General features: G+C 42.5%; 1 protein-coding gene across 1 annotated transcript in view; it reads right to left on the reverse strand.

The window, feature by feature from the left end:
* Window positions 1-907: 907 nt before the first annotated feature.
* Window positions 908-25,199, reverse strand: part of wnt10b (wingless-type MMTV integration site family, member 10b) — a 117,603-nt gene continuing 93,311 nt past the window's right edge. The window contains exon 4 of the mRNA XM_072567009.1: window positions 908-4,033. Coding sequence (XP_072423110.1) covers window positions 3,476-4,033 — 558 coding nt within the window. The 3' untranslated portion in view covers window positions 908-3,475. The remainder of the gene's footprint in view (window positions 4,034-25,199) is intronic.

Genomic DNA, 25,199 nt, shown 5'->3' on the forward strand with positions numbered 1-25,199 from the left:
CTCCTTAAATTTACTCAATGTCCTGGCATCCACTGCACTCTGGGGTAGTAAATTCCTTCAAGTTCCACCTGCCCTGGAGATGTGTGATAATGTGTTCAAACAGGATAATAATTTTAAAAACACTTATTTATAAAGAAGAACTTGCCACTCACTGGATATCCACTGAAAGAGCGGCATCTCATCTGCACGTGCCATCTTTAAAAGGCCACTGAGCTCCTGGACAAGTTTTGGTGATCTGGTGTTGCCCCTCACCAGCAACATGATGGCACAGCAGCCACAAAGCCATGCTGCTCGCAGTATATGAACACTCCCTCGCATGTACAACCCCATGCTCTCACCCACGTCCCTGTTTAACCACCTGGCCACACAGTTGACCTGTCCTTATTCCATCTAAACACCCTGTCTAAGTGACCACTACTCTGCTTCCTATGCTCACTGTAGACCTGCATATTGTGATGTCAAGAAAGGGAACATCACACACAGGCAACATCACAGACAAGACAGTTCCCAACATAAGCTTTTATTTACAAGAGAAAAAGAGAACACAAACAAAACCAATACAGGCTTCCATCCACTCCCACAATGCAAACCAAATGTTGGCATTATGATTAATGACTATTTTATATTCCACGATGAACTGCTGCACCCAGCTCTCATTTACTGGAACTGGGTGTCAATCAGGCCCTGTCTGGCTTACAGTGCCTGATGCAGCTGAGCTCTGTCCTGGACGAGGAGAGATTCCTCCTCCCCAATGTCCTCATCCTGCTCCTCAGAAGACTGCTCCAGTTTTGCCCATCACATCACCTCGATGCCTGCTCCAAGTATGTGGAACACAGCACACCAAGATGATGCAACATACTCTGTCTGGTCCATACTGAAGCCCCCCACCCCCACCAACTCCCCCGAGTGTCCAAACTGCAGAATGGCATCTTCAGCATCACCTGCATGCTCCACCACAACCATGGTGTCACAGCATGGACAGCATTGCAACTGTCTTGCAATGCTCCTGGATCCTCAAACACAAAGTACATGGGAGTGCTCCAGGATGTAGGAGTCACAGATCACTTGAACCAGTGGAATGCCACAAGGATTGGTGCTGGGTCCACTACTTTTCATCATTATACAAATGATTTGGATGTGAGCATAAGAGGTACAGTTAGTAAGTTTGCAGATGACACCAAAATTGGAGATGTAGTGGACAGCAAAGAAGGTTACCTCAGATTACAACGGGATCTCGATCAGATGGGCCAATGGGCCGAGGAGTGGCAGATGGAGTTTAATTCAGGTAAATGCGAGGTGCTGCATTTTGGGAAAGCAAATCTTAGCTGGACTTATACACTTAATGGTAAGGTCCTGAGGAGTGTTGCTGAACAAAGAGACCTTGGAGTGCAAGTTCATAGCTCCTTGAAAGTAGAGTCACAGGTAGATAGGATAGTGAAGAAGGTGTTTGGTATGCTTTCCTTTATTGGTCAGAGTATTGAGTACAGGGGTTGGGAGTTCATGTTGCAACTGTACAGGACATTGGTTAGGCCACTTTTGGAATATTGTGTGCAATTCTGGTCTCCTTCCTATTGGAAGGATGTTGTGAAACTTGAAAGGATTCAGAAAATATTTACAAGGATGTTGCCAAGGCTGGAGGATTTGAGCTATAGGGAGAGGCTGAACAGGCTGGGGCTGTTTTCCCTGGAGTGTCGGAGGCTGAGGGGTGACCTTCTAGAGATTTACAAAATTATGAGGGGCATGGACAGGATAAATAGACAAGGTCTTTTCCCTGGAGTGGGGGAGTCCAGAACTAGAGGGCATAGGTATTGGGTGAGAGGGGAAAGATATAAAAGAGACCTAAGGGACAACGTTTTCACACAGAGGGTGGTACGTGTATGGAATGAGCTGCCAGAGGAATGGTGGAGGCTGGTACAATTGCAATATTTAAAAGGCATCTGGATGGGTATATGAATAGGAAGGGTTTGGAGGGATATGGGCCGGGTGCAGACAATTGGGATGAGATTAGGTTGGGATATCTGGTTGGCATGGACGAATTAGACCGAAGGGTGTGTTTCTGTGCTGTACATCTCTATGACTCTATAACATGAATGGAGTGGAATGGAACCCCTTCTTGTTGATGATATGGCCTTCTCAGTGCCACGTGCTTGCAGCCAATGGCACCCTGCACCTGTATGTTTCTGAATCCTACTTCACTGACTACAGCACTGACCAGTCATGGGGGGAAGCAAACCCTGGTGTGATCTTGCATCGGTCACTGTCCTGATGCATTTATGGGTATACGACTGAGATCCCATACAGGTCAGGCATTGCTCCCAGGAAAGAGCATTGTAGTTTGGGATCGGGAAGCCAGGATTTCTCCTGACATGATGCACCCAATCTGGGAATAAAAATCAGAGCCTATATCTGTTGGCCACTATTTGACCAATCCCTTTTTAGAATCTGTTAACACAAAGGGCATGCAAGTCCATTTCTTCATATTGTCCTTCAGTTGACAGCAATGTTGCTCCCAGTCCATGCCTTTCACAGTCTGCCTGGCCGTGGTATGAAAACGTGGAACTAGGATTTATAGAAACTTCGGAGAATACTATTTAGCTCCTCAAGCCTGTTCTCAGTTCTGCTTGACAACGACTGATGTGCATCTTAAATCCATTCAGTTGCCTTATTTCCATATCCTTACTTAATAAAAACCCACCAGGTCTGTGCCCAGTGGAGTGCCACAAGGATCGGTGCTGGGCCCTCTACTTTTTGTCATTTAAATAAACGATTTTGATGTGAGCATAAGAGATACAGTTAGTAAATTTGCAGATGACACCAAAGTTGGAGGTGTAGTGGACAACGAAGAGGGTTACCTCAGATTACAACAGGATCTTGACCAGATGGGCCAATGGCCTGAAAAGTGGCAGATGGAGTTTAATTCAGATAAATGCGAGGTGCTACATTTTGGGAAAGCAAATCTTAACAGGACTTATACACTTAATGGTAAGGTCCTAGGGAGTGTTGCTGAATAAAGAGACCTGAGAGTGCAGGTTCATAGCTCCTTGAAAGTGGGGTCGCAGGTTGATAGGATAGTAAAGAAGGCGTTTGGTATGTTTTCCTTTATTGGTCAGAGTATTGAGTACAGGAGTTGGGAGTCATGTTGCAGCTGTACAGGACATTGGTTAGGCCACTGTTGGAATATTGCATGCAATTCTGGACTCCTTCCTATTGGATAGATGTTGTGAAACTTGAAAGGGTTCAGAAAAGATTTACAAGGATGTTGCCAGTGTTGGAGGATTTGAGCTATAGGGAGAAGTTGAACAGGCTGGGGCTGTTTTCCCTGGAGCATCGGAGACTGAGGAGTGACCTTCTAGAGATTTACAAAATTATGAGGGGCATGAATAGGATAAATAGACAAGGTCTTTTCCCTGAAGTGGGGGAGTCCAGAACTAGAGGGCATAGGTTTCAGTTGAGAGGGGAAAGATATAAAGGAGAGCTAAGGGGCATTTTTTTCACGCGGAGGGTGGTACATGTATGGAATGAGCTGCCAGAGGAAGTGGTGGAGGCTGGTACAATTGCAATATTTAAAAGGCATTTGGATGGGTATATGAATAGAAAGGGTTTGGAGGGATGTGGGCCGGGTGCTGGCAGGTGGGACTAGATTGGGTTGGGATATCTGGTCGGCATGGACGGGTTGGACCAAAGGGTTTGTTTCCATGCTGTACATCTCTATGACTCTATAACTCAGTTTTAAAGTTTCCTTGTACTCTCCTGCCCTGGTACCAGCAACCTTTTGAGGGAGGGTATTCCAGATTTTATTTCTGTGAGAAATATCATGTTTAATCAGCATCACCCCTGAATTGTCTTGCTTTTGATTTAAGTTGATGCCTCCTTGTTTTCGTCTTCCCTTCCGGCAAAATGTGAAAAGGGAATGTTGCTTGGTGACAGGGTCCTCTGAGCATCCACAGAGTGAGCAAAAGGCCCGATGAAAATGACAGCAACTAAAACAAAAACCTCTGCTTCCTGGCAATGTTGCCCTCATCCTGTGGGGAATCTGCAAAAGATAATTGTGACAGAATGAAACTGACAGTTGCATCCCAGTATTACATGATGTAGGGTGTTGCAATGCTGCCTGAGAGTGGCCCAAAAACGAGATGTCATTTGGATCAAGGCCTGTCATGTTAAGTTACTGGAAATACTTCTGAAAGAACAGATGAGAGCAGCTTTTTGTTAATATAATAAGGTATGACTGAGTTGGTATGAGAAAATATAAAATAGTAATTTGCAATTTCAAGGCAGATTATGATAAATCTGAAACCATATTTGTTTCATATTAAACTGCTCACCGGTCACTCGATCAGTTTACAATGATGTTAACTCTGTGATGGCCCAAGATATTGCCACTGGAGACTTATACAGTTACTGGTTGAGTCCTGGGGAGTGTTGCTGAACAAAGGAGGGGTGCAGGCATACAGTTCTTTGAAAGTAGAGTCACAGGTAGACAGGATGGTGAAGAAGGCGTTGGGTATGCTTGCCTTCATTGGTCAGAACATTGACCATAGGAGTTGGGATATAATGTTGAGGCTATAAAGGACATTGGTGAGGCCACTTTTAGCATACAATTCTGGCCACCCTTCTATAGGAAGGATGTTGTTAAACTTGAGAGGGTGGAGATAGGATTTACAAGGATGTTGTTGGGACTGGAGGGTTTGAGCTATAGAGAGAGGCTGAATACACTAGGGCTGTTTTCCCTGGAGGCTGAGGGGTGATCTGAAAGAGGTTTATGAAAGCATAAGACACATGGTTAGAGTAAATAGACAAGGGCTTTTTCCTCGGGTGGGGGAGTCCAAAATTAGAGGAGATTGGTTTAAGGTGAGAGGGGAAAGACATAAAAGGGACCTGAGGGGTAACGTTTTCACACAGAGGGTGGTGCGTGTATGGAACAAGTTGCCAGAGGAGGTAGTGGAGGCTGATACAATTACAACACTTAAAAGCATCTGGATGGGTAAATGAATAGGAAGGGTTTGGAGGGATATGGGCCAAATGCTGGCGAATGGGACTAGGTCAGATTGGGGTGTCTGGTTGGCACAGATAAGTTGGATTGAAGGGTCTGTTTCTGTGCTGTAAGATTCTATGACTCTGAAACTATCGGGTCCCCTATAGGCCAATGTACAAACCAATCAGCACCCTTTTCTCCTGCATAAATTGTTTGAAATATGGCCTTCCTGTATTTATCCTGATAAGTGCAAGATCAAAAGGTTCTGACTTTTCCACAATGATCAACGTTTATATTCAAATGAATATGGCACCCATAAATTTGACAATCTGAACGGCACATGTTTCAAGCCCTCACAAGTTATTACACCATCAGAGTGTGATTGGCAACCACTGTAAACAGCCATGTGCAGAACAATGTTCAAGATTAACATTAACAATAAGGAGAGTAGCAGTGGAGGAACCAGCATTGCAGATCTGAAATACCCTGGATTTATTGAGCTGTGCAGCTTGTCTGTTTTCAAGAGTTGCTTGCTTGTTAATGTTTAACAAACCATTTTCGTTTTGTTCTTTGGGAGCAGAGGCAGTCTCCCTAAAGCCATCGACAGTCTCTCTCAGGGTCAGGCAGAGTGCATGAATACTAGCAGCCTGAAGGAAAAGGTGCTGCTCACTCATACCTGTCTGCCAATGGCTGTTATATAGTGCTGCTCCCCACTGTCCGACATCAACTCAAGACAGTGAGCTCCATTGTTTCCCCCAACATTGCACTAACCTTGGGATTCTCCAACTCTCCATGTTTGACACAAGGCACGCCAGTGAGCCAAACATCAGTCAAATATTTGAATGTTTAACTCTCTCTCAATTTCACATAAAATAAGAAGACTCTATTATCTTCCAAGGGCGAGATAGTAATTAAGTGGGATTTAATATTTTGGGCAGTCAACCAGAGACTGAAGTAAGTAGTGCACTTGGTAATCTTGTAATACCTGTTTGCATGCAAGGAGTACAGCTCTGTGCAGAGAAATGGTTCAGTCCTATGCACTCGAGAAAGTGTAATGAGGGTTTTGTTTATCTGCCTTTGCACATACAAGGATGTAAATATAGTATATAGGAACCAGCACACACCAAGTAATTTGATTATCAAGAAAGAGTCTAGGATTAAAGTTTGAACAGTTTGAGAACACTTGTTTTCATGCAATGTACTCTTGCAGTTAATTTTTTCCAAACATCCAATAATAAATTGAATATTAAAAAAAACTCATAGCTCATTTTTGGGTAAAAGTTATGTGATAGAGTCAAGTTGTGACAAATGGAGGAAAAGGAATCTCCACTGTAAAATCCAAACTAGAATAATATACCATGTGATTTAAGATGCAGGAATTGTCTATTTATTTTTGCAAAACCATAGGTTATACGTACTATGCATGTGTGTATATGCAGCGAGTGTATGTATGTATACACACATTGTATGTACATGTGTCAGGACTATTAAAAAAACCTTGCATTTATATAGCACAAAGGTTGGAGGTGCCGTAAACAGTATCGGGGACTGTTGTAGGCTGCAGCGCGACATTGGCAGGCTGCAGAGCTGGGCTGAGAAATGGCAGGTGGAGTTCAACCTGGATAAATGCAAAGTGATACATTTTGGAAGGTTGAACTTGAATGCTGAATATAGGATTAAAGACAGGATTCTTGGCAGTGTGGTGGACAGTGGGATCTTGGTGTTCAAGTGCATAGATCCCTCAAAGTTGCCACCCAAGTGGACAGGGTTGTTAAGAAAACATATGGTGTTTTGGCTTTCATTAACAGGGGAATTGGGTTTAAGAGCCGCTTGGTTTTGCTGCAGCTCTACAAAACCCTGGTGAGACCACACTTGGAATATTGTGTCCAATTCTGGTTTACCTATTATAGAAAAGATATGGAGGCTTTGGAAAGGGTGCAAAGAAGGTTTACCAGGATGCTGCTTGGACTGGAGGGTTTGTCTTACGAAGAGAGGTTGACTAAGCTTGGATTTTTCTTGCTGGAGAGAAGGAGGAAGAGAGGTGATCGAGGTGTACAAGGTAATGAGAGGCAGGGATAGATTCGATAGCCAGAGACTTTTCCCCAGGGCAGGATTAACTGGCACGAGGGGTCATAGTTTTAAGGCGTTAGGAGGAAGGTATAAAGCAGACATCAGAGGTAGGTTCTTTACACAGAGAGTTGTGAACACATGGAATGTGTTGCCAGTTGTGGTGGTGGAAGCAGAGCATTAAGGACATTTAAGTAACTGCTGGACATGCACATGGACAGCAGTGAATTGAGGGGTGCGTAGGTTAGGTTATTTTATTTTAGATTCGGATTAATCATCGGCACAACATCGTGGGCTGAAGGGCCTGTTCTGTGCTGTACTTTTCTATGTTCTATGTTCTAAACTTCAAAGAATGATGTACCTGAACCCCTAAGTCTCTCTGTTCTCCAACATTACCTAAGGCCCATACCTTTAATTGTATAACTCGTGCCCTTGATTGTTTTACCAAAATGCAATACATCACATTATCCAAATCAAACTCTGTCTGCCACTTTTCAGCCCATTGACCCAATTGATCAAGATCTCTTTGTAATCTTCAATAAGCTTCTTCACTGCCCACTATAAGAACATAAGAGCATAAGAACTAGGAGCAGGAGTAGGCCGTCCGGTCCTTCAAGCCTGCTCCACCACTCAATAGGATCATGGCTAATCTTTTCATGGACTCAGCTCCACTTACCCGCGTTTTCACCATATCCCTTACTTTTTTGAAAAATAAAGGAATTATCTACCTTAGCTTTAAAAGCGATTGTTGATGTAGCGTCAACTACTTCCCTGGGGCAAGGAATTCCCTGGATTAACAACCCTCTGGGTGAAGAAGTTCCTTCTCGGTTCAGTTCTAAACCTGTTTCCTCTTATCTTGAGGCCATGCCCTCTTCTCCTAGTTTTACCTACCAGTGGAAACATCCTATCTATTTCTATTTTATCGATTTCCTTCATAATTTTGTATGTTTCTATAAGATCTCCCCTTATTCTTCTGAATTCCAATGAATATAATCCCAATCTACTCAGTCCCTCCTCAGAAGCCAACCCCCTGAACTCTGGAATCAACCTAGTGAACCTCCTCTGCACCCCCTCGAATGCCAGTACATCCTTTCTTAAGTAAGGAGACCAAATCTGCATACAGTACTCCAGGTGTGACCTCACCAGCATCTTACCTCTCTGCTTTTAAACTCAACCCCTGCCGCAATGAAGGACAACATTCTATTTGCCTTCCTAATTACTTGTTGTACCTGCAGACCAACCCTCTGTGATTCATGCACAAGGACACCCAGGTCCCTCTGCACAGTAACATGCTGCAACTTTTTACCATTCGAGTAATAAGCAACTTTGCTGTTACTCCTACCAAAATGTATGATTTCACATTTATTAACATTGTATTGCATCAGCCAGACCTTTGCCCACTCACTCAATGTATCTATGTTCCTCTGCAAAGTTTGACAGTCCCCTGCACACTTTGCCACTCATCTTAGTGTCATCGGCAAATTTTGACACCGTACACGTGGTCCCCAACTCCAAATCATCTATATAAATTATAAATAATTGTGGTCCACACGCCGATCCCTTAGGCACACCACTATTCACTGATTGCCAGCCAGAATAGCACTCATTTATCCCCACTCTTTGCTTCCAGTCAGTCAACCAATCCTCTATCCACGCTAATACTCTACCCGTAACACCATGCATCCTTATCTTATGCAGTAGCCTCATGTGAGGCACCTTGTCCAAGGCCTTTTGGAAATCCTAGGTACAGCGCATCCACTGGGTCCCCGTTGTCCACCTTGCTTGAAATGTCTTCATAGAATTCCGAAAGATTTGGGAAGCATGACCTGCCCTTCAGATGCAGCATAGATTCATGTACAATGGGACAATTTCTTTCAAGATGCCCTGCTATTTCTTCCTTGATAATAGACTGCAGCATCTTCCTCACTACAGAGGCTAAGCTCACTGGTCTATATTTTCCCATCTTTTGTCTACTTCCCATTTTAAACCATGGCATCACATTTGCTATTTTCCAATCTGCTGGGACTGCCCCAGAGACCAGCGAATTTTGGAAAATTACTGCCAGTCCACCTGCTATTTCTCCCTCCATCTCTTTTAGAGCATTCCATCAGGGCCAGGAGCCTTATCTATCCTTCGCTCCATGAGCTTACCCAACACTAGCTCTTCCGTAATAATCATTGTTTCCAGGTCCTCACCTACCTTTGTCTCTTCGTCACTTACTGGCGTGTTATTAGTATCCTCCACTGAAGACCAATGCAAAGTACCTGTTCAGTGCCTCAGCCATTTCATCATATCCCATAACTAACTGCCCCTTCTCATCCTCTAAAGGACCAACACTTCCTTCAGCCACTCTTCTTCATTTTATATATTTATAGAAACTTTTGCTATCTGTCTTTATAGTCTGTGTTATACCACCAATTAAGGTGTCATCTGCAAACTTACTAACCAAGCCTCATCTAAGTCGTCTATCTCAATGACAAACAAAAGTGGGCCCAGCATCGATCCCAGTAGAACACAACTGGTCACAGGCCTCCAGTCTGAAAAACAACCCTCCACTATCACTGTCTGTCTCCTGCCGTGAAGTCAATTTTGTATCCAATTGGCAAGCTCACCATGAATCCCATAGGATCTAACTTTACAAATTAGTTTAGCATGTGGAACCTTGTCAAAGGCTTTACTAAAGTCCAAGTAAACAATGTCTACCGCTCTGCCCTCATCAATCTTCTTGGTTACTTCCTCAAAAAACTTAATCAAGTTTGTGAGACACGGTTTCCCTCACACAAAACCATGCTGACCAACCCTAATCATTCCTTATCTCTCCAATTGCATATAATTCCTCTCTTTCAGAATTGCTTCCAACAACTTACCCACCACTGAAGTCAGAGTCACAGGTCTACAGTTCCCAGGCTTCTCCTTCCATCCCTTCTTCAGCAAAGGCACATTAACCTCTCTCCAGTCAGCCGGCACCTCACCCGTGGTTAAAGATGATACAAATATTTCTGCAAGAGGCCCAGCAATTTCTCCTAACATCCCACAATGACCTGGAATACACTAGGTCAGCTCCTGGAGATGTATCCACCTTTATATTTTCTAACACCTCCAGAACTTCCTCCTCCGTAATGTGAACTGTTTCAAACATCAAAATTTATTTCCCTGAGTTCTGTAGCCTCCATTTCTTGCTCCACACTAAAAACTGACATGAAATATTCATTTAATATCTCTCCCTGAGGTTCAACACTAAGATGACCTCTTTGATGTCTAAGGGATCCAATGCTCTCTCTCTCTTGCTCTCTAGCTCTGGCAGCATCTATGGAAAGAGAAACAGAGTTAACATTTCCAGTCCGATATGATCCTTGTTTGGCTGTTCAGTTACATTGGACTCGACACATTAACCCAGTTTCTCTCTCCCCATTTGCTGCCAGACCTGCTGAGTTTCTCAAACAATTTGTGTTTTCATTTTGGATTTCCAGCATCTGCAGTATTTTGCTTTTATTTACTATTTCTTAAAGTTTCTGACTGCTGACATCACTGGTTACAACTTGGCCAATGTTCTGTTCACCAGGACTGGTAGGCCCAACTTGAATGGACACCTGAGGAACAACAGCAAGCCCTTTTTGGTTTCTATATCTCGACCTCTTTGTGATTCCAAGTGTGATTCCGATCATTGGCAAGAAGATCAAGAGAGAAAATCCCAGCAACAACCTGGGTTAAGGGGATTATTTAATCAGGTGGGCAATTAAAAGTTGAATTCTGGGATGAGGTTTGTGGATTTCTGTATTGCATAGCACAAAAGGCCTAACTGGGCATCTTCAATGCCAAGTTACAGCATATAGTTTGCTAGGTAATGGATTTGACTAAAGTTGGTCATTCTCGATCATTGGAAATCATTTGGAGCTGGAAAATTAATTCCTGCAAGTCTATCAGAAAATGATTTTAGTTTACTTTAAGTTCAAGTGTTTCCTTGTAAAATTCACGTGATTGTCACAACACTAAATGATACACCTACTCTGCGCTGTTGAAATTCATTGAAATCCATTGAAATTCACAGGTCTGTTTCAACGGGGTGTTATTATATTGCAGGCTGAACATTAGTCAAAGCAGACAGCAACCTAAAACAGAAACAGACGTTACTGGAAAAGCTCGGCAGGTCTGGCAGCATCTGTGCAGAGAAATCAAAGTTAATGTTTCGGGTCTGGTGACCCTTCCTCAGACTGCAACCTGACTGCTCTAGTCAGAATAATGTGCTGGCTATTCTGCAGAGAAATGCTGAATGCCTTTAGTTTTTGGTTAGTCACCCTTATAAACATTGGTGGTTCTGGCAGGGTTTTTACATATTTTCTCTGTGGGTTAAAGTGTATGTCCAATTAAAAGCATTCGCGGTCGCAATTTTTACTGCACAACATGTTGAAAGAGCCCAAGTTCAAATTATTTCTTTCTTGCCCCAGAGATGGCAGAGTGATCTGACTGGTTATACACTGCCACCTCTGTAATACCCAGCAGATAGTACAGATATGGTAGGGGGGTGGGGGGTGCAAAGACATGAAGTTAGGGCACAGATCAGCCATCATCTCATTGAATGTCAGAACTGGTTTGAGGGGCTGATGGCCTTCTTTTGTTCCTGTGTTCCCTTTAATGGCTCAGACAGCAGGCCAACAGATATAAGACCATAAGACATAGGAGTGGAAGTAAGGCCATTCGGCCCATCAAGTCCACTCCGCCATTCAATCATGGCTGCTGGGCACTTCAACTCCACTTACCCGCATTCTCCCCGTAGCCCTTAATTCCCCGAGACAACAAGAATCTATAAGAATCTATCAATCTCTGAATCTATCAATATATGTTGCTTCAAGTTGCCAGGGAAAACTTTAACTATAGGAAACCAGATCCCTGAGGTAAAAGGTCAATATTCTGACCCACTGCGTCCTCTAACCATGTCTTCAGCTTATTCAGAAAACATTCTTTTTAATTCATTGACGAGATGGGGGCGTCACTGGCTGTGCCAACATTTGTTGTCCATCTCTAATAGCCCAGAGGGCAATCAAGAGTCAACCACATTGATGTGGGTCTGGAGTCACACATAGGCTAGATCAGGTAAGGATAGTAGCTTCCTTACCTAAAGGACATTCGAGAACCAGGTGCATTTTCCAACAATCAGCAACAATTTCATTATCATCATTAGATTCTTCATTCCAGTTTCCTTTTTTATTCAATTCAAATTCCATCACCTGCCATGGCAGGATTTGAGTTGTGCAAAGACCAATCATAAGTTATCAGGGACTCTACTCAACCCCAATAATATAGTGAGGAAAACTGCAGAACTCACTTTGTCCCACAAATGTTCATCCAGTAATACTCCAAAACACCTCTTGATTGTTTCCACACAGAGCCATCCAGCACAAAAACAGACCCTTCGGTCCAACCAGTCAAATATAATCCCAAACTACACTAGTCCCACCTGCCTGCTCCCTGCCTATATCCCTCCAAACCTATCCTGTTGGCACAGTGGCTCAGTGGTTACCACTGTTGCCTCACAGTGCCCCGAGTTCGATTCCTGCCTCAGGTGACAGTCTGTGTGGAGTTTGCACATTCTCCCTGTGTCTGCGTGGGTTTCCTCTGGTTTCTTCCCACAGTCCAAAGATGTGCAGGTCAGGTGGATGCTAAATTGCCCATAGTGTCCAGGGATGTGTAGATTAGGTGGATTAGCCATGGGAAATGCAGAGGTACAGGGCTAGAGTAGGGGTGTGAGTCTGGGTGGGATGCTGCTCAGAGAGTTAGTGTGGACTTGCTGAGCTAAATGGCCTGTTTCCACACTGTAGGGATTCTAAACAATTCATGGACATGTTCGAACACTAACAAAAACAGAAGTTGCTCAGCAGGTCTGGTAGCATCTGTGAAGAGAAATCAGAGATAATGTTTCGGGTCTGGTGACCTTTTCTCGTCACTGGAGCTGAAACATTAACTCTGATTTCTCTTCACAGATGCTGCCAGACCTGCTGAGCTTTTCCAGCAATGTCTGATGTTGTTTCTGATTTACGGCATCAGTAGTTCTTTCGGTTTTCATGTACATGTTCTATTTTGGGTTGGTTCCCTGGACCATGACATTCTCACCCTGTTTCACCCAGTATTCAGTGTCGAAGAGTGTGGCGCTGGAAAAGCACAGCCAGTCAGGCAGCATCCGAGGAGCAGGAGCATCGACGTTTTGAGCATTAGCTCTTCATCAGAAATGAGCTTATGCTCGAACCATCGATTCTCCTGCTCCTCGGATGTTGCCTGACCTGCTGTGCTTTTCCAGCACCACACTTTTCGACTGATCTCCAGCATCTGCAGTCCTCACTTTCTCACACATTACTCAGTCAGCTGTTGTCAGGGGTGATCCTTCCACCCAGGAATTCTGCTCACCACCAAGCCTTTCATGAGACACACCTGGACCTTCTCTGGTCTTGTACACAGACAAAGCATGTTGGAAATCTACAGCTTTAAAAGCTTCTTCTAGTGGTTAAAGTGTGTAGCTTCTGACATGGGTTCTGAGTCACACTGATGCCCAGATAAGGAGCTGGCATACAGAGTAACTTTTAATATCTTACAGGGTGGTGATTCGTCACTTCCTATCATGTTGATATAAGAAAATAAATAACTGCAAATGCTGAAGATCTGAAACAGACAAGAACAGAAATTGCCAGAGAAACTGAGCAGGTCTGGCATCATCTGTGAAGAGAATGTAGAGTTACCGTTTTGAGTCCAGTGACTTCTTCACAATTATGGCGCTGATCCATTCTGTATCGTGTATGGCTGTTGCTATGAGGACATACACTTCATTTAACCTGTTTGCCTGCTCATGGCACAATGCCAAGAAGAGCAGTGGAGTTCTTGCAAGTTTCTAGGTCAGTACTTATCCCTCATTCGAATAACAAAATCAGATTAGCTGCTCTTTGAGGAGAAGGTGGCAAAGTGGTGATGTTGCTGCAGGAAATAGCCCAGAGACCGAAGCTCATGTTCTGGGCACATGGGTTCAAATACCACCGTAGCAGCTGGTGGAATTTAAATTTAATTAATAAATTTGGGATTAAAAGCTAGTCTCAGTAATGGTTACCATGACTACAATCATTAATTGTTGTTGTCACGCCTCACTGGGGCAGCATGCTAGAAATCAAGTCTTCCTAGTCCTCACAAAAGTTAAAAGATTTTATCAAAAGATACAAAGTCCTCAATTTATCTCTCTTTGTAGACCCAGGTTAACAGAATATGGACTAGATTTCTGTACTTAACAAGAACAAACAAACAAGTTTAACAAATAAACATGTTCAAGCTATAAGTAACTGTCTATGAACCGTTGACACTATTTAATACTCTAACCCTTTTATACACACACACACAAAGACATAAACAGACAGACAAAAAAATTGCTGTTATGGGTGGAGGCAAAAGCCGGTAAGGCAATGGTTCCTGTCGAGAGGGTTCACTGAGATCATCCTTTTGTGATCATTGGCTCTTCTCCAAGTACCTTTTACTTCCTTTCATGAGATACAGAGTGACTGGTTCACAAGTGACAATGTCTCTGACATTGGGTAAAAGCAAAATTTTACAACAACTGGTGAGGGAAGATAAACTGGCTTGCTTTGGGCTTCAGATATCTTCTACTGCAGAAACACACCCCCTCCCTTCCAAAGGCTCCTGGCAATATTGTTCTCACAGACATGCTCTTCAGTTACTCAGGAGCCAATCATATCATTGTTGGTAGGCACATGGCCTTTGTCATCTCCACCTGGTCACAGGTCCCACAACCAATCAGCTACTTGTTGCCAGCTAAATCTCACTGTGTGTCAACCAATTAGTGCCAGCCTGTTTGCTTGAGCAAAACAACAGGGCAGACACCATTTGCAATGAGTTTCAGTAATTTGCTTTTTAATAATGGTGCAGCAATCCCTTCCACAAACCTTGGTTTTAAAACAGTCTACAACCAAAACTTCAGAAGAATGCAAAGAATGCCTTTAGGAATGGAAATCTGGACTGGCCTACATGTGACTCCAAACCCACAGCAATGTGGTTGACTCTTAATTGCCCTCTACAATGGCTGAGTGAGCCACTCAATTCAGGAGTAATAGGAATGCTCAACCAATGCTGGCTGCCACAATTCCGACATAACATCAGTAGCTAACGACACTTCAGGAAGTACTTTGTTGGCTGTAAAGTGCATAGAAATTCTGGTCGTTGTGAAATGTAAGATGTTTTATAATAATTTTAGTGGACCCTCAAAAGTTAAAAACTGTCAGACCGGAAAGAAGTATTTCCACAAGAGATTGATTTAGTGAACAAGATCCACTTGAGTGCATTAAGTTACTTAAAGATGTGTATGTATCACCTTGTGTCATTTTGTATTTTAAAATAAAAGCTAGTTCATGAGATGTGGGCCTTACTGGCAAGACCAGTTTTTATTGCCCATCCCTAGATGCCCTTGTGAAGGTGGCAGTGAGTCACTGTGAGATGTGACCTTATCGGAGGGACAGAAATGATCATATACCCCTGCAATGAAGAGCAAGAAGTGGGTGTCAGGTTAAAAGGTCAGAGTTGAAAGGGTCAGAAGAGAGCTCAAGCCATTGTGTGCATGCTGTGTAGAATTGAATACAAGAAAAGCAATGTCAAAGTGCTACATTCACGACAGTTGTGAATTGTTGCACAATAGACATATTTGAAGTCTCTAGGAAATATGGCTAACATTCTTAGGGTTATGTCAGAACTGCAGTAATGGAAATTTTTGAAGAGATAATCCCCACCTATTCACTTACAGCGCATGACTTGAGAAACTAGAATTTATCTTGAAAAAGAGGTGACTGGACCGACACAAGAATTTAGGCTTTCCTGAGTCTGTAGTCATAGAGGTTGATTGCTGTCGACATCATGCAACCTGAAGTGACCAGGTTTCTGAATTTGTAACCAAAGGTCAAAATGAGGCAATCATTTCACATTGGATGTGAGTATATAAAACTGAAATGCTTCATAATGCATAGGATAATACAGTAATTTAATATGAGGAGGTCAGTGAACGGAAAGACCCATTACATTCATTCAGTTAATCCTTTATAAGGATGTGCAATTTATGAAGAGAAAGCCTTACTTAACTATCAGCTCCCTTCGCCACCTACACACAGTGGCAACAGCGTATACCAGACAAAATTCCCTACAGAATCTCATGAAGGCTTTTCCGATAGCACCTTCTGAACCCATGACCACCTCCACCTTGAAGACAAGGGCAATGGGTGTAAAAATGGAAACTACTTGAAATGCTCAGCAGGTCTGCAAGTGTCTGTTGAAAGAGAAACAGAGTTCACGTCTCAGGTCTGTGACTTGCCATGGGAAAGTTCTGGTGGGTGTCACTGAAAGGTCATTGACCTGAAACGTGAACTCTGTTTTTCTCTCTCCACAGATGCTGGCAAAGCTGCTGATTTCTAGCACCTTCTGGTTTTACTTCCGATTTCCACTGTCCATTGTACTTTTGTGTAAGGGATAAGTAAATAATTACAGCTATATTCACATACACAAAGTATGTAATAACTGAAAAGATCCCTTGAATAAGTTCAAATGCTTTCCTTGTGGCATATCTGCTCTTATCACAGAAATGATCATATTCTGTTCTGACCTTTTACCATGGAATGACAGAGCAGTTCCTTTCTTCACATCTTTGAGGCTACTTTGTAAAATGACTGAGTGCCTGATTGTGTAGGGTTATGCACATGTATGGTCAGTATAATTTGGAAAGATGTGCCTCTGAGCCAGAAGCTATGGGATTGAGTCGAACTCCAGGACTTGACAGCCCAGGCAGATGCACTCATAACGCAGCCAAATAGGTCAAGTATCAACCTGCAAATCATTGCATCACAGTTGGCAGGCAGTTTGAGTGGGGATTAATCATTGATGATTGAATAAGACCAGGCAGAGTTGGGTTTTGATTTGCCTGGCCTGTGTTTAATAGGGTAAGATTCACTGTTAACGGTTCCTGCTACATCTCCATGCCAGTCATTATCCAATCAATCAGCACCCATTTCTCATGTGATATAAATTGGTGTTCTCTTTCAAGTTTAATTTTTTTGTGTCCAATGAAAAGTTTTGAATTTGTGTCTTTTTTTAAGCAATATTAAAGATAACAATGTTAAACAGATAATTATTGAGTGATATGAGGGCCTGATTCATCTCTCAATTCGAGATGTCCAGTTGGAGTCAAAAAGCTCTCCATGGACTGTGGAACATTATGCATTATGTTGGAAAGTAAGATCTAGGATATCAATCTGCCTCTGACGCTCAGCCTCTGACGCTCCAGGGAAAACAGCCCCAGCCTGTTCAGCCTCTCCCCTTTTGAAGTGTTGTCGCTGTTTTAATGTAGGAAACACATCAGCCAATTTGCATACAGCGAGCTCCACAAATGTGATGATGACCACATATTCTGTTTTTTTGATGTTGATTGAGGGACAAATATTGGCCTGGAGACCGGGGAGAAGGCCTTTTCTCTTCTTGGAACCTTCATGAAATCTTTTGCATCTCTGTCTAAGGGACAGGGACATCAGTTTTAATGTTTCTTACAAAAGGCAGTACCTCTGATAGTGCAGCACTCTCTCACTACTGCACTGGAGGGTCAGCCTGGATTTAGTGCTCAACAACTTTTAGTGGGACTTGAATCCCCAATGTTTTCACAAGTAGAGAATTCTGAATCAAGTTATACTAAGGAATGGTCACTCGACCAAAAATGTTAACACTGATTTCTCTCCACAGATGCTGCCAGACCTGCTGAACTTTTCCAGCAATTTCTGTTTTTGTATACTAAATAAGCTTTGTTCAAAGTTATCATGCTCCTTTCAACCGGTGTTGTTGTAAGGTGAAGATATATACTATGAAAGAAATTACTTTGTTGTACTTTGATGTTATATCAATGTGGTTCTTTTGTAATCTTGGTTAATTAACTGAAATTGCTCCTATCTCTGCATCTGCCAGCACATCACCCACTGTTAGGAATTTCCAAATGCTTTCTTCAGAATCTGGAGAAGAAGTTCAGGTTGTTTTCAGTAGAACAAGAAAAAAGAGTTTTCGCTTACACAAATGCTTCATCATGTCTCAAAGCACTTCAATGATTACAGGAGTTCAGTCGTCATTGACCTATCAGCAAACATATGAGAAAATAGTGAGCCAACTATATATTAGACTGCATTGAAATCCCATTGACAGTGCTGTAAAGGCATTCTTTGAGATAAAATGAAATAGGTGAAACTGTTTAAAATAAACTAATTGTGTCACAGAATGATACAGTGCTGCAGGAGGCCATTGGAGGAGTTCTTTGGAGGAGTTATCCAATTAGCCCCACTGGCTCATTCTTTCTTCATAGCCACAATTGCCCCTTTTCAAGTAATCCCCAACATGCCTTTCAAAGTAAAAGCAGTTTCTGCGTACAGTGAGTTCTGCTATAACGCTGTAGTTTCGTTCTCGTGCAATCCTGTGTTGTAAGAAAATTGTATAATAGCAGCACCATTTAAACTAATGGGCCAGAATGGTGTTATAACCAACATACACTTTAAAAGTTCGCTCTATAGAAACAGTGCCCCCAATTCGTCGATCATGTTATAGCGAATTTGTGTTAACAAAATGCACGTTATAATAGAACGACCTGTATTTCATTTGGATAGAATGGTGATTCATTGGTCAGAATCTGCAGAGGGAGGAATGCAGAGGTCCAACAGCAGAAGATGTGGGACACTGGGCAATTGATCAGTCAAACAGCTAGATATAGAGGGTGTATAATTCCTTATGGTCTTGAAAGACAGCAAGTTTGTATGCGAGATAACATCAATCACTGGAAAGATATGAGCCCTGTTAAAGTGCTATTAACTCTGTGTTAAGAGTGATAGGTTGGATTTTGATGTAATTAAATGTATGCTGAGTCCTTCCTGCATTAGTTTTAATTATTAACACAATCTGAGTGTTCCAGGGCAATGGGAAGGAGATTCTGATCTGTAAGCTTCCTGCAAAAACTGACAGCAAGCATTAAAATGCAGAAGGGGCTGGCTGGACACAAAGGGCTGAAATTCACATTTTAACCACCTTCTCCCCCTCTGATAATCAAAAGCAATTTGTATTCATATCCAGCAGGCTGTGTGATGGCATTCCCACAGTTGTGTGAGCCTGATCCTAACCACAGGTAAATTTGAAAGATCAAACAGCTGGAAGAGCTGAAACAGCCTCTGGGGCCCCATGTGTCATGTTTATGGCATTCCATTACTCACTCCCAGCTTCAAAGGGAGACATTTAGACTTAAAATATTAACCCTGTGAGTACAACACTCAATGCCATTAAAGGTGTTGACAACAAGAGATGGCCACTAGTCAGGAGTCGATTACAGAGAGGCATTCAGTCCAAAGATGGTTTGGGGCCATTATGGACATTGATGGGACAAATACAAGTGCTCATACAAGCTCAAATTCAATGAAGTATCCACTCACACTTTGTAATGTATCCCTGGCTGGCTGAGGGGTTTGTTTTTGTAATGCAGATGATATCCTGAAAAGAAGGCGTATCCCTTCAGCTGATCCAACGTTGACATTCATGCCCCATCTTTGCCACTTGTCTTCAATTTGCCTCCATCCCTCTGCTGCATACGCTGACTGGCCCTGGGTTCCAGCTGTCTGCCTCATTCCAGAGAATAATCTTCCAGGGCACAGATAAGGGATCAAATGTGGCCCTTTGTGCTTTCTGCAGGTACTGATTTCCCATTTACCGTGACATGATGCAAAGATACCCAACATAACCTGGGGCCAAAAGAAAAGTCCAGCTAAAGATGGGCAATATGAATTTCAATGGCAAAACTGAGATAAGAAAGCTCACTGATGCCAAAATAATTTGTGATAGTTTCAGGAATAATCATGTAGACATTGATGTTGTCCATTAGATGGCATGCGTCATTCAGTAGGTTTTTGTTATTCAGTCTTGGGATGCGGATGTCACTGGCTAGGTCACCATTTATGACCCATTTCTATTTCCCTTGGGAAGGTTGTGTCAGAGATGTACAGCCCAGAAGCCAACCCTTCGGTACAACTCATCCACACTGACCAGATATCCGAAATTAATCTAGTCCCATTTGCCAGCATTTGGGCCATATCACTCTAAACCCTTCCAATTCATATACCCATCCAGATGCCTTTTTTAAAAAAAAATTAATAATATATTTTTATTTTAAAAAATAGATTTTTAAATATTACAACAAATACAAAACAATGCAATTCAAAACAGTACAAAAACAGTACAAAACTGAACCCAAATAATAAAAAAATTCCCCAACCCACCCTCCCATACGAATGTATAAACATATGTGGAGAAGTATAAAATTTAAAAAAAACCTAAACCAGCTATTTAACTAAATAAATAAATACCTAACAACAAACAAATAAATAGTAATAACTCAGCCCAGCCAAATAAAACACTCATACATTCACAGTTCCCCCTCCCTGGATACTGGACTCATGAAACACAATCGTTACGGCTCTATAAAAGCCCTTGTTAGTGTGGCAGATAAATCTGTGTCCAGGTATTTCAAAAAGGGTTGCCACGTCTGGTAAAAATTCTCAGTTTTGTGGTGTACCATATTTGTGAGAAAATCCAAGGGAATATACTCCATAACAACCTTCCGCTAACCCGACAGGCCTGGGGGATTTTTCGGATATCCAACCTAGCAAGATATTCTTCCTTACACAGAATGTAAGAATATTGAAAAGTGTTTTCTTTTGCGCGTCTGCAGGAAATACAATGGGTAGGCCCAAAAGGAGAGAAATAGGGTCCTTCTCCACCCCTACACCTAAAATCCTCTCCATTGCACCCACCACAGCGCTCTAATATGTTTGAAGCCTGTCACAAGACCAAAGACAATGGGTAAGAGTACCTGTACAGACCTTGCACTTGGGACATGCTGAAGATACCCCTGATTTAAATTTTGACAAATGGTCTGGGGCTAAGTGGACCCTATGGAGGATCTTCAACTGCTGAAAATGTGTTGCTGGAAAAGCGCAGCAGGTCAGGCAGCATCCAAGGAGCAGGAGAATTGATGTTTCGGGCATGAGCCCTTCTTCAGGAATGCTGATCTCCAGCATCTGCAGTCCTCACTTTCTCCTCGAAGAATCTTCAGCTGTAAAGCATGGGTCCTATTGCAAATTGATATCTTCCTTGCATTCTCCCAAATATTCTCCCATGCTTCTGAAAAAACTTCAACACCCAGCTCTCTTTCCCACATCTTGCAGAGTCGATCAGACTCATCTGAGGTGGCACCCCCCAATTGGTGATATAGAGTACTGACAGAGAGTGTGCTCTTAGCCCTTAGTACCCCTCTTTCTATGTCAGATTTGTAGGGATCAGTCAAAAGTGTGGTCTTTTTTTGAATAAAATCCCTAACTTGAAAAAAACGAAAGAGGTCTCTATTAGGTAACTCGTACTTCCGTACTAACTGATCAAAGGACATCATTATATCTCCCTCAAATAAATCACCCATACAAGATATACCCCTTGCTGCCCAACGTTTAAATCCTGAATCTATCATCCCCGATTGAAAACCCGGCATACCCACTAAAGGTGTAAACAAAGATGTTTTGCCAATATTACCTTCCCTCTGCCGAATTGCCCTCCATGCTTTAACAGTATTGATGACTATTGGGTTATGGCAATATTCCCTAACTGTCCTCACCTTGTCCAAAAACAGCAAACTGGTAAGGGGGCACCTTGCCTGGGAGGCTTCGATATCTAGCCAAATTGAAAGAGGGTCCCCACAAACCCAATCACTCACGTAGGTCAAAAGTGAGCTTAATTGGTAATTTTTAATGTCTGGAAGGTCTACTCCCCCCAATCTGAGAGGCAACTGCAGTTTGGCTAATTTAATGAGGGGCCGTTTACGGTGCCAGATAAAGGAGCTGAACCAACTGTTCAGTCTCCTGAATGTTTGTTTATTGAAAATCACGGGGAGCATCCGTATAGGGTATAGCAAACAGGGGAGAATATTCATCTTAATAAGCGCTATCCAACCCAACCATGAGACTGGAAGTGCCTCCCATCTTTGGAGATCTTGTTTAATTTTTTCAAACAATTGAGTAAAATTGGCTTTGAACAGCCAATCTAGAACTGGAGTAATGAATATGCCCAAATACACAAAACCCCCCTGTGACCACCTAAATGGGAATCTATAGTCACTCTCAAGAGCCAACTCTTTCGTAAGACCACCCATAGGCATAGCCTCTGATTTAGCAAAATTAATCTTATACCCTGAAAAAGCGCCAAACGCGTGAATGCATTGTATCAGGCAAGGCACAGAGACTGCTGGATTTGTCAAGAAAATTAGAACATTGTCTGTATACAGCGAGATCTTATGTAATTTTGACCCCACTTCTGGAGCTGATATATTGAGATCCCCATGAATGGCCTCTGTCAACGGTTCAATCACCAACGTAAAAAGTAATGGTCAAAGGGGACAGTCCTGCTGGCTGCCCCTAGAAATATTAAAATTGCTTGATCGTACCCTGTTGGTAATGACCACAGCGAGAGGTACACTGTAGAGAACCTTTACCCATCTTATGAAAACTTTGCCCAGACCAAACCGGTCTAGAATATAGAAAAGGTACGGCCACTCAACTCAGTCAAATGCCTTTTCTGCATCTAAAGAAATCACCAATCCCTGTTTTGACTGCTGTTGGCATGCTTGAATTACGTTAAGCAACCTCCTAACATTATTGGAGGATCTGCGACCCTTTATGAAGCCTGTCTGGTCCTCTTTAATAATAGAGGGTAACACAGTCTCCAACCTTAACACAAGAGCCTTAGAGAGGATCTTAAAGTCAACATTTAAGAGCGAGATGGGCCTGTCTTCCAGGTCCTTCCCTTTTTTAAGGATAACTGAAATATTGACCTCTCTCAGAAATGGTGGGAGGCAATCATGACTGTATGAATCATTAAACATATTCAGCATTGGGCCTGACAGTATACTTACAAATTCCTTATAGAATTCACTGGGAAGTCCATCAGGACCGGGCGCCTTTCCACTCTGAAGCTGCCTCGCAGCTTCCTGCACTTCTTGCTCTGATAATGGGGCATTGAGAAAGGACTGTTGTTCGGGAGTCACACCCAGGAGCTTCAGATCTCTAAAAAAGGATTCCATTTTGGCCTGCCCCTCCTCACAATTCTCAGACTGATATAGCTTAGAGTAGAATCTCTGGAACGCCACATTAATCTTTTTAGAATCACAGGTTAGGTTCCCAGACCCTTCCCTAATCACTGTAATGGTTTGTGGGGCACCTCTCTTTCTGGCAAGGTATACTAAGTATTTGCCTGGCTTGTCACCATGCTTGTAATAACCTTTGCTTTACAAAAGCCAGCTCCTTCTTTGCTGTCTGCGTGAGCACGGAATTTAGTGCAGACCGCAGTGCCGTAATCCTCTGTAGTTTGACCAACGAGGGCCTATCAAATAGGCCTTCTTGGCTGCCTTCAACTGTGCTTCAAGGAGACGTTGCTGCTCACCCTTCTGCCGCTTCCTACTGGTGGAATATGAAATAACTAACCCCCTGGCATAAGCTTTGGCAGTTTTCCAGAGAACAGATGAGCTATCAACCGAGCCTATGTTGATGCCTAGGAATGCCCGAAATTCCCTAGAGAAATACTCCACAAACTTACTGTCCATGAGAATAAAGGGGTCCATTGCCAGTAACCTGAATCCACTGTAACATCCTTAATCTTAACCAGGAGGTACACTGGAGCATGATCAGAGATGGCAATATTACCAATCATACAGGGTGCCACCAGATCCAGGGTTACCGCAGGGGTCAGAAAAAAAATCAATCCTCATGTGACATCTATGCGGATTGGAGGAAAACATGAAATCCCTACCTGTAGGGTGGAGACACCTCCAGACGTCCACCAACCCTAATTCCCCACACAAACCCAATAACTGTTTAGTTTGTGCAGAGGGTATCGAGGGACCTTTAGGCAACCTGTCTACTGTGGGGTCCATGAGGCAGTTAAAATCTCCCCCTATAATGATGTGCTGAGACTTGAGACTTATCAGTTTAGAAAAAGCATCTACGAAGAATTTAAGAGGATGAGCTGGGGACAATAAATATTTAAAATGTCATATTCTTCCCCATTTATCAAGACTTTAAGAATTACAAACCTCCCGTATGTGTCTTTAATACATTCCAACAATTTAAATGAGAGATTTTTCCTAACCAATATAGCCACTCCCCTACTGCTGGTATTGAATGATGAAAAATAAACTCGGTCAAAGCCATTCTGTTGTAATTTCAGATGCTCCTTGTCATCCAAATGTGTCTCCTGTAACAAAGCAATATCCACCTTCTCCTTTCTAAGACTCAAGAGTACCTTTTTCCTCTTAATTGGTGGGTGACTTCCCTTGATATTCCAGGTACACCATTTAATCAAATCATTAGCCATAATCTTCTGCAATTACATTTAAATTCCAGAGAGGAGGAACCCGAACAAATTGCTGAGCCTTAGTGCCACATGGTCCACCAAATATAAAAACTACATAAACTAAAACCACTACATTTAACAAACATACAAAATTATTAAAAATAAAAAACAACAAAAACCAGAAAACAAACCAACATATACAGCGCCAATAGCGCTGAGTAGGGGAACTCACCCCCTGCCCGGAGGGGGCAACTACCCATCCCGAACTGCCCATAAATAGACATCTAACCATCTCAACCACCTTCATTTCTCCCAGCTACAGTCGCATCACAAGCACAAGCTAAAAAGAATAAACACCCCATAGAATATCAATATGAATAAAAAAGCATTCTTTTATCAATAAAAGGGGGAATAAATACCCCACCCATCCTTTGGTATGTCCTAACTTAGAAATTTAAAATGTACATCTTAACCACCGCCAGACATAGTTTGAACCAAATCATTATCAATAGAGGGTAAAAAAAGGGGGAAAAACAAAGCTCCAACCGGATTTCCTCCATTTCTTTTACAGAATGATAAACGCATACCCAAGCAACAATATTTATACATACTACAGTTGTTTAAATTAGGTTAGTTTGTCCACAAAGTCTCTTGCCTTCTCCGATGTGTCAAAGAGATGCATGGATCCATCTAAGGTGATCCGAAGCACTGCCGGATATCT

Source organism: Chiloscyllium punctatum, chromosome X (assembly GCF_047496795.1).
Source record: "Chiloscyllium punctatum isolate Juve2018m chromosome X, sChiPun1.3, whole genome shotgun sequence".
In the NCBI taxonomy this organism is placed as follows: Eukaryota; Metazoa; Chordata; class Chondrichthyes; order Orectolobiformes; family Hemiscylliidae; genus Chiloscyllium; species Chiloscyllium punctatum.